Genomic DNA, 10,904 nt, shown 5'->3' with positions numbered 1-10,904 from the left:
AGGTTGAGCGGCGCTCTGTCTGTGAAATATTACTACCAGTGGCGCGTAGCAGCGGTGCAAGAGCCAGAGCGGAACCCAGCGTCTTACACCGCCAGCTCCAAGACTTGAATTATTTTTCGGGTTATTTGTTTAGCTTTCTGACCGTGATGCTAATCGGGGTGAGTGTTGGTAGTTGTGCGCTGCTTTACCAGCTATCTGGCCGCTCCGGATGTCCCTTTGTTCCCTGCATTGAGCCTCGATGTAGCCAAACTCCGTCAGGTGCTTTTTTTTTTTTTTTTTTTAATGCCATATCAGATTTGTTGTGTTGATGTATTTTGACGTGCTTCACCCCCGAGATAGTTTGAGCGTTATAGTTCCACGCGACAGGATTTGTGCGCACTTGCGCCCTGTGAAGGAAAGACGAAATAAAGTGCACACGCAGGCTGCGAAGTGAGGTAAACGTGATCGGCGATCACCGCTCATACACTTTTTCACGGAAATCGGCCGACTATAATCGGTGGCCGATCGATCGGCACACCTCTGGCAATGATGTAAACTCTTCAACACTAAATCATTGCAGCTCATTAAATACAGTACAGACCAAAAGTTTGGACACACCTTCTAATTCAATGAGTTTTCTTTATTTTCATGACTATTTATAAGGCAAGAAATCCCACTTATTAACCTGACAGGGCACACCTGTGAAGTGAAAACCATTTCAGGTGACGACCTCTTGAAGCTCATCAAGAAAATGCAGAGTGTGTACAAAGCAGTAATCACAGCAAAAGGTTGCTACTTTGAAGAAACTAGAATATAAGGGGTATTTTAAGTTGTTTTACACTTTTTTGTTTAGTGCATATTTCCACATGTTATGTTATTCATAGTTTTGATGCCTTCAGTGTGAATCTACAATGTCAATAGTCATGAAAATAAAGGAAACTCATTGAATTAAAAGGTGCGTCCAAATGTTTGGTCTGCACTGTATAAAATGAAGCAATGAACACTGGTCAGATAAGAAAAAAAAAATTCTAACTTCACTCAAATTATAGCTTTTTAAAATGTTTATTAAAAAAATAGAAAACTGACATTTAAAAAAAAGTTATGCATTGAAATGCAAGTTGTTTACACATTATAACCCATCCTTCATACAGAGATCTGGGGATTTGGTGTGATGCAATGTGGTAATAACCCAGAAAATAGTTTGAAAAGTAGCGTTGAAAACCAAGGAATAATGTTAAGAAAAGCATGTTGGGTTTTGTACACAGGAGGCACATTCGACTTTCAAAACAAGTTCTCAAATTTCGCTGTGAATCTGCTAAAAAACTTCCATATGTGGAAGCCCTCGCATTTCAGTAAACCAATGTGTAAATTGTAAAATATTAAGACCTACAACCATTTCGCAGATTTACTTACCAGACTAATAATAATAATAATAAAAAAAAAAAAACATGATGGCAATACTGACATTTACCAACAGCAATAGTAGTCTGCTCACTGAGCTTGCACCTCAATAACCCTGGCAGTGCTTACTGAAACATATACAGAAAGCTCTGGCTCCACACAAGGAAAAAAAAAAAAAACAAAAAAACATTTGGTCAGTTAAGAAGGCAGTTAACCTGCTGCTTTAACAGAATCAGAACATTCATAAGGCAGAAAACAAGCACTTTGCTGGTATAAAATAGCACCAACTACTTCTGAAATGTCATGAGAAAAACATGACTGAAGATGGTTTTGAGCTCTGCTAAATAGTACTGGGGCTTAAAATAAAAATAAAACCTTTTGGACAGGCAGTTGGCAAAATTCAAGTGATAATGTGGAAAAATTCAAGTGAGTAAATGTTGAGTCAAGGGTTTTTGGCACATGTCTAACGTTATACCATACCATCTCCTTTTACAGGAAGATCTCTCATACACACACAAACACACTTGCTTTGTCTAGGCCCTTGAATCAATCTATTGCACACATCAACGAAGGTTAAAAAAATTATATGTGAAATAAAATCTCGGTAATATTGCACATTGTTGCAACAAAAACATAAGGTGGCAAAGTCTGCAGTATCGATGGTACCAATGTGAAAACAACATTTTAAAAATCCAGGTGAGTCTAAAGCAAGAGGAAAGAAAAAAAAAAAAGTTTATGACCAACATACCCACACACAAAAAGTGTACATTCAGACCAGTCTTCACAGTGTAACCACTTGAGACAATGTCCGTTTTGTGCCATCACATCAAAAAACATTGTCAGCATTGCGCTGCATAGGTAGAAGGAAAGTGTAGTGCTTCGCTTCGGTCCAGAGTACAATTTCTAGAAGAGATGCTGGACTTTTAAGAGCTCCGAATAAGCATTAGAGCTAAAGAGGGAGACACATTCAATAGACCAAAACCTAATAATAAAAAAAGGCTCAATAAAAATCAAAAAGTTCAAGGAGTGTCAGGCTTAAATGAACCACAACAGTACTATGGCACATGATGTTCAAATTGCATGGACACTAAATACTGAACGGTTCTGCAATCTGGAGATGAGGCCGGTGAGGCAGGCCCAGTAGGCTGATCACCAATTCATCAACTGAGTTTAGGCTGGTTTGAGGGCCACTGAGTTTAGACTGATAGACCAACATGAGCATGGTTAAGACCTTAAGAGTTTTTTCTGTTCTTTTGCATGGTCCTAAATAAGCAATGGGGTACACCTCATACCAACTCGTGAATTGGGGGACAAGTGCAGATGCGTTTTGGAGACCCTTCAACAGCAGAATGTGTGCTACGACTGACTTCCATCATTGGCTCTGATTCAGAGCTGGGACCATGTCTTTCTTTCTGCGTCGCCACGTGTTGCGGTTGTACTGGTGCTGGTTCCTGAAGCATGGCACCACGTTGTGAGCTTGGTGAACCAGCCTGTGCTGAAGACTGAAGTTGCTTTGAGAGATATTATGGCATTGGATGTTACCAGTTTGGTTGTGCTTAGAGCCAAACTTGTGAGGCTCTAGTGAGCCTTGGGAACAGGATCTCTGGGCGTACGGGTGGTGCAGCGGCCCACCTATCTGAGAGTGGTTTAGGTGGGCAAGGAGAGGGCTTGGTGGCTTAGTTTGCTGGGGGAATTGTGCGGCATGCGTCGTGTGATGGTGCACAACGCTAATGGAAGGAGGGTTCTCATGGTAGAACTGGCAATTGGAAGGAGGGATGGTGAGGTTTTCCGGGAGAGGCATTTGAACATGGGGTGCGGGGTGAGAAGTGTGCAAAAAGCTCGCTGGATGTGTGGCCCCCAGGTCAGTAGCCACCTGGATCACTGAATGGATTGAAGCCAAGGTGAGAGTATGGAGCTGGATAGAACTGTTGCTACTTTTTGGAGAGTCAGACTCCTAATGAAAGACAGAATAACAGAAAGCATTGAGGCTCAAATAAGGTGAAATAGAAGGCAGCATCTATAAGGGTTTCTCATTCAATTTGAACAACATTATTAGTAACCTAATTTAAAAAGTGAAACTCAGATTTCTTACAGTTACTCAGTTTTAAGCACACATTTCTGTTCAGTTTGATGATTATGGCTTAAAAGCTGATGAAAACCAGAATATAATTTTAGGACATAAAGTGTGGTTTTAAACAGAATGTTACTGCCATTGCATAACCTACAGACTCCAAGATTATCAATGGAGACTTCTCTGGGGGAGGTCAAAAGTTTGGAAAAGATGTGTGAATGTGTGAACTATGGCGGGTGTCAGTACTTCAGTAGCTACCACAAACCGATGTATCCAACTTATAGGCTACAACTTCTGTAGTCCTTTTGTTGAGCCATTTCTTAAGTAGAAAGATGTCTAACTTGGGTCAAGGAGAAAAATGTACAAACCTATCGCTCAGTATTTCAATGTCTGCTTTTCAGGTGCAGGTAAATTATGCATTTTATTGGGAGATCATTAAGTGCAATCACATAAGTGTTTTCTGAAGGTTAAATCTGGAATTGAGAGGTAGTGCCAACCAGAAAGGCCCTACCTGATCTCCTTCATGCCAAACTGCTTTGCAGCAGAAGTTTGTGCAAAAAGGAGTCTGGACCAAGCACCCACTGAAAATACTGTTCACTGCATGAATGTAGTTTTCTGTGGGTTTACATTTCAGGATTAAAATTGTATTATTTTAAGAATTAACATTTAAACTTTTACCTGACTTGCATGTTTTCATTAGATGTAAGCCTTAATCATTTTACAGAAATGAGCATTTCAAATAACTCTGATAGTTTCAATTTCTACATTGAATTACTAAACTATATTAACTTAGTAACAATATTCTAATATATAAAAAGTGGTGCTAGCATTACATTTCCTCAAATGAAAACATAAACGGATACGGCCTTACAATGTCGCTCCCAGAGGAAGAAGATGAAAGTGAGCACGCTGAGGAAGACGAAGAATGGTGTTGAGGGCTGGGAGGAAACACTGGAGGAGGTGAAAGGGAGTCCGAGCTCAGAGGAGAGGGGGAGTCTCTTTGATCCTCAATCAGCATCATTCTGGCAAGCTCCTGCTCACAGGTCTCTACAGCTATAAAAAAAGCAACCATCTAGTTAAGAGATGTTCGTTATGACCAGACATCTTGTTAAGACCAACAAAAACGTCATCTTACAATAATAAAATTAAATTTTCCAAACAGAACATAAAAGCAATCCAAAGTGGAACACAGACTTACCATTGTTTTCCAGCTTGGCACACCGTTTGGTTCCCCACTTCTTGATTATCCATTCCCTGTAGGACAGCACCTCTGGGCTAACTTTAACAATCCGTCCTAAAGTACTGCAGCAACCCCAAAAATATAAGAAAAGGCAGGTTACTCCCACACACTAAACCATGTAGAGACTTTGGTATTCAAATGCAATTCACCAACCTGTCGTATTCTTTGTTTGGGTATGCATACAGAGGAGAAAGACCATGGCTCAAAACCATATAAGCAAAATCAAAGACCTGCTTGACTTGCAGGACACCATATGAACTCCTGCCAACGTCGTTCCCTGTGAGGATCGGAACAGGGAGGTCAGCTATGCATCAGTAGGACAAAGTCAGTCTGAATACAAGCAGAATTTAAGTGAAAGTCATTCGATACAAACATGTTCAAGCAGCACTTTTTAAATAAAGGATTCAATCAGAAAGTTTTTAAAAAGAAAAATCAATGGTTAAAATAAGTTCACAACCAAAATTGGTTAACTGCAAATGTCCAACTCCCTCCCTCATATTCCCCATGTTGAATCTCAGAAATACTTAATTTTCTGCTTTTTGTAACTGAATTACCCTGCAAATGATCATAGAACTATTGTTCATTTCGTTGCAGATATCAATTCCACCTTCAATCTGATTGCACTGATAACACTTTCACAGGGTTGATTCTGTCCAACTACAAGTCTAATTTCAACATTGCAGTTAATTACACTTTTCCATCCAATTCTAACCTGGCTGCACAGGATCTTCTATGCAGAGCATGGAAGGCCGGTTTCCGTGGTCCATCGTTTTCAGAATCTCTTCCTTGGACAGGTAAGCTCCTCCATTCTTCACTCGGATGCCTGTTTTCATGTAGTTGAAGTCACGACCGTAGAGCTCAAAGAACTCAATCAGCAGGATGCCCAGGTTAATGTTGGTGCGCCGTGTGTCAATCCGAGGATGTAACTAGTTGACAAGATAGCAACCATAACAGTTAAAAGTAGAAAAGAAACCTCAAAAATTTGAGCTCCTGTGCTGGGAAAAATTTGTTTTTTGCAATTTTCATTATCCCTGCTGAACAACTTTGATTCAGGAAATCATATCGTAAAATGTCTAAAATGTATTTTAACTTAATTCCATGACAAAATGAAAGCTCATATTTAAGCTGCCTCTGCCTTTCACAAATTAACTTGACTGAGCCACACCAGTGGGAGCCTACAGTGACGCTCGGATGCTTTATCTGAGAAGTTTCTTCCAAGAGGCTTACATTCTGCAGCATAATCTTTCAAAATAATAATAAAAAATATATCAGCAAAATGTATTTTTATCCAAATAAACTACATGCATTTGAGTATTCAATTAATTATTCAGCTAGTGTGCCCTGAAAACAGCTCTGTAACACCAAAAGCGACTGTCAACTCTTTTACCAACAAAGTGCTCTGTTGACACATTTGCTATAAATGCTGTCACATCTCCTTCCACATCAGGGTAAGAATGCTGGTCAGAACTTGAGCAAAAATTAGCCCAGCTGGGTGACATTTGAAAATTTATTTTTATTAGAAACTTTGTCAAAACACATCATTTTCCACTATGGCAATTTTCAAGCAAACTGGAATCCCAATAGACCTTACCAGAGGGGCCACTTTTCATTGGCTGATGCCCATTCTACGTGGTCACGTGCCGTCTCACAAATACAGCTTCCCCTTAGCTAAGTACAGCATAATGGCAGAACTGATACAACTTCTACACATTGAAGCCTGTCTGCTACACAGTCTTACGTTAGCTAAACAGATCAATATGCAATGTGTCTGTATCTGACATACACTAAAGATTTTATTTTAGCAGAAAAGGCTTTGGACTAAACTGTTACTTGTGTTAGCCACGTTAGCACCAAGTGCAGCTAGTCAATCAACCATTGCTGTGTTCAGGGAAGCGCTGATTAATAATCGAAAAATAAATATCAAGCCTGGAAACTTGATATGGTAACGGACTGAATGTTATGTTTTTAACGTGATCGTTGCTCATCTTGCGGGGCGCAGGCGGTTGCCACGGTAACAGGTGTGCTTAAACTACAAAGAGAGAGAGAGTAAAAAGGTAGGAGTGGTTTTGAGTTGATCACCTGTTCGGGTTATTTTACCTTTGTTTACCTTTGCTGTGGCGATTTACAGCCGCTGTAGTTTCTAAACGTTGGACTATAATTACCTTGTTCGTTTGTGACTTTACGTCATTCACAACAAACATCAAATAGAACAAATATATTTCATAAAATTTTAACAAACAAATGGCTTCTACCGCGATAATTATGTGAAATTAAATGAATTATATCCCAACTTCAGAAGATTTGCCTTTACCTTTACAGAGCTCTTTGGTTCCTCCTATCAGTCTGTAGCTTCTCATATTGACGTCATCAAACCAAATTTCAGATCTACCATAACTGACTGACACCTGCTGGCCTCAGGTTTGCAACCAGCTTGTGACTGAGAAACCAGTAACCTCCTCCCAGATGATGACATGAGCTTGTTAGTTCTTCTGACCATTATAGTAGCTGATATATTGTGAAAATCCGGAAGAAATGATGCACTAATCAAGACATGTTTACATAGAAACAACGCGCTGCGAGGCTTTGCTTGTGAGACTTGCTGTCACGTGGGTCGGTTGTGGGCGGAGCTTGGTAAGGTCCATGGAGCATTTTTTTAATCACTAGGTAGGGTGCAGGGCTTATCATTGTCCAAACTAGGCAACATTCATCTCTACTCAACTTTACCAGACAAAAGACCATATAAAAACCACTCAGTGTAGGCCACAGCATTCACAATAGGGCACTCCCATCACCATCTTCTTGGGTGGCTATAGAGATAAACATCATCAACTCTCAAGCTTAATGTTCTATATGCCATGGAGCCTTGAGCTCACTTTCTTTGGCATTTTTTACATTACATTTTTAATAGTACGACATTTTTCCTCAACAGATTATACAACTTCACAAAAACAGCGAGTCAGTATTAGCATGTCACAATGGAAAGGCACATTTTTGTAACATGAATACTGCATGTGTGTTTGCGCACCTGCAAGAAGCTGATGGCCATTAGTATAAGGCTGTATGAGCTGATGCCTCCAGTAAAGACTTCGTTCAGATCCCTTTGCAAGAGAAACTGCTTCAGAACGAAGATCAAGGGTGGAAGAACTGTGTATTTCTACAAAACCAAAAGGAAGTGTTACAAATCCAAACATTTATAATGGGCCCTTTAAAAATATGAAATACCTGAAACTGACCTTAAGGTAGCTTTTGATGTACTGTGCTGCTTTCACTGCAGTCTCCACATTAAAGCTGATATCCACTTTGACCTTGGTCTCATGATCAGTGAGTTTAATAATTGGAACCTGAGATCAAGAATTACACATGCAAATCATTTAAAAGAGGTTTGTTTCGACAATTTTCTGAATAAACTCACCCGTCAAAGGTTAAAAAAAGAAAAAAAGAAAAAAGAAAATCTTTAGACTACTCACCGTAGCTTTGTCAAGGACTTTGATAGGATAATTGCCGGCCACATTGTGTCTTTTAAGAGCTTGCTCGAGATCCTGAAGTGGGGGATGATCCCATTTCCCAAACACCACAAGGTCAATGTCACTGAGGAGATAAAACATGCAAACATCAGCTACCTAAAGGTTTATCTATACCTGTGGTAGGTATTAGTACACAGACCTTATGGTGCTTCAAAGCAAACAACTGCACAAAATGTATATTATCCATCTCATTTCATATCTCCACCTCCACTGTGGAAAATTATATAACAAATATCAAAAATCAACTTTCTGCTTCCATGCAGACCAAAGTGAAGCAGGCAAAAACAAATAACTCTACTTTTGGTACATCAGTATTTAGTGATGTTCCACTTCCAAAAAATTAAAATCATTAAAAGAAATATTTATTCAGAGATGCAGAGACGAACAAAAAAAAATACCTTGTAGGAAGATATAGACCTGTGCTGAAGCTGCCAAAAATTTGCACCTGCAGAGAGATGAAACAATACAAACCGGATTTAAATTCTAATACATTTAAATCATTTTCAATATAGACAAAGCTTTTTTTTCATGCAAAAGCTTTCAGGCAGTGGGAAAGTGTATCACTTTAATAAAATATGCCAGTCTTGAAGCCTATCCATTTCTGAGGACTTAAATAAGGCTAGAGTGTGGAGAATATTCAGGCTTATGAGAATGGCTGGAAATCCAGACAGTGCTAACGAAAAGATAATTCAGTGGCATTGGTTTTAAAATCATTCATCGACACTGATGGATAAATTAGGTTTGTCCAACAACATTGACTTGTGATTTGCAAAGTTACACTTGTACAAAGCTATCCAAAAGGAACTCTAGCTAATGCTCAAGAAGTCTTACATTAGTGTTATGATGGCACTGTAATTGTAGAATGTTTCAAGTGAATGCTTAGAAAACACTGAAGAGAAAAGGTTAAAAATTGGAGCTATGTCATTTGCTTAGGATGTGAACAGCACTACCTTTTGGTGATTAACTTGAGAATTCAGTAGAACACTTCAGTGTAATATGGCCCCCCAAACAGACGAATCAAAGCAGGATTCACCAGAGATACTTCCAGTATTCAACTGTGCTACACTCTCCTGTTCCACTCACCCGAGCTGTAGGCCACAAATCCTTGATGACACTTTCTATTCTGTTCACTACATCCCTTCTCATGGCCTCCTCCTCGGGTCTTGGGGACATGAAGCTGAAGAAGTCCATTATTTCCTCGTGTAAACTGAAAAAGAAAGAGAGAAAAAACTCAATTTAAACACGTTAAAATGCTCACGTGAAAAAGGAGACAACGTGTTCCGTATCCATTAATACGGCAGCTGGTAATGATAAACCATCATGTTCTCTTACCCATTAATGCCCGGGCTGTAGCGCCGGGTTTTCCACAGGCTATAGGAAGAGTCCACGTAGTGGGCATTGATGTCGTAGGAGAGGAGCGGGTTGAAGCCGTGGAAAGTGTTGGCCCTGTTCAGCTGCCGCCTGCGGCCGGGTGGATGTGATTGATAGTGGTGCTGCTTGCTCCCTGGATGGTTCTTCATCCCTGTGGGGGTGTGGCCGCCGGGCTGTTGCATGCTGCGACAGTGTTGCTGAACAGCGTGGAAAGGCCGTCTGAGGCTGTTCTCGTTCACCTTCCGCTCACCGTAGTGCAAAAACTGCTCGGCCTCGTCCGCCGCGCTCAGACTGTCGATCTGAAGCGAGGAGCCGTGGGGAGAGGAGCTGTCGGCCTCCGAGTCCAGAGAGGAGGAGGACGGTGACAAGGAGCCCTTCCTCCGGACACTTCCCCTCTCTCCGCCGCCGCCGTCTGCCCGCGGCAGTTTACCAAACACAGTCCCGGGTGTCGGCACTACATGCCCGCAGCTCTCGACGTAAGAGCCCAAGTTTGCATTTAGTACCGCAAAGTTGCGCTGGTGGTGAGGCCGGTTGTCGAGGCCGGAATTTGCTCCGAATGCCTGTGAGGACTCCCAAACCTGCATCCACACGGAAGTGGCCGGTCCCTTCTGCTCCGGTTGAATCCAAACGGTCCTGCGATCCATTGGACGCGAGTTTACCGAGGACCGTCCACACAGAAATAACCAACGCAAGCAACTTCGCAATTTGACACTTTACACTCTAGGACACGAAAGAATCACGCGGTGCCGTTTTACAAGATTTTTCCAAAAAGCTTCATGTCTGGAGACTGGTTTGATTTGTCAAGCGGGTCGGCCGAACTCCTCTCCCCTTAAAAGGCAGGCAATATGGCGCAAGCAACACCACTACGGTTCACCAACCGCTCATCTCTCAGGGATTTAAATCTTTGAACACACCCACACTACGCTGGAGGAAGTGTCGAGTTAGACACATGTAACCAGAAATACCGGAAGTTAGACTATTAAAGCTTCTCTTTACAAAGGCGCACATTGTTGTACCACTAAAATAACATTGACAATAATAATAATAATGCATATCAATAAACTATAAAAAATATGCATAAGAAAATACATTAACAATAAGGTTACTTTTAAGCAATATTTGTTGTTTTTTTTCTACTTATTTTGGCAGTCAAAACCGGAAACAAATCGTTTTCTATGTGACAAATACAGGCGGATGCATGAGATTAAGGTCTGTGAACATAGACTTGCAAAACCTAGATACTAAGCAACATACCGAATATGCAGCCTGTTTCGCAGTCCTGCCCTTTATCAAAGCTCAATCATATTAATTCACACTA

The 10,904-nt window shown here is 40.7% G+C and overlaps 1 protein-coding gene across 1 annotated transcript; it reads right to left on the bottom strand.

Moving 5' to 3' along the window:
• Positions 1–1,027: 1,027 nt before the first annotated feature.
• LOC106700028 (non-canonical poly(A) RNA polymerase PAPD7-like) lies at positions 1,028–10,516 on the bottom strand. Its single transcript, XM_023331623.1, has 11 exons — positions 9,548–10,516; positions 9,299–9,422; positions 8,614–8,660; positions 8,159–8,279; positions 7,925–8,032; positions 7,717–7,845; positions 5,404–5,617; positions 4,845–4,968; positions 4,650–4,753; positions 4,323–4,504; positions 1,028–3,334 (listed from the first exon to the last, which is right to left on the bottom strand). The coding sequence occupies exons 1-11, from the start codon at positions 10,228–10,230 to the stop codon at positions 2,753–2,755; spliced, it is 2,418 nt and encodes an 805-aa protein (XP_023187391.1). The 5' UTR covers positions 10,231–10,516; the 3' UTR covers positions 1,028–2,752.
• Between the last annotated feature and the right edge of the window lie 388 nt (positions 10,517–10,904).

Source organism: Xiphophorus maculatus, chromosome 3, assembly GCF_002775205.1.
Source record: "Xiphophorus maculatus strain JP 163 A chromosome 3, X_maculatus-5.0-male, whole genome shotgun sequence".
In the NCBI taxonomy this organism is placed as follows: domain Eukaryota; kingdom Metazoa; phylum Chordata; class Actinopteri; order Cyprinodontiformes; family Poeciliidae; genus Xiphophorus; species Xiphophorus maculatus.
Note: the sequence above shows the minus strand (reverse complement) of the source record. Positions and strands in the feature narration are given on the sequence as shown.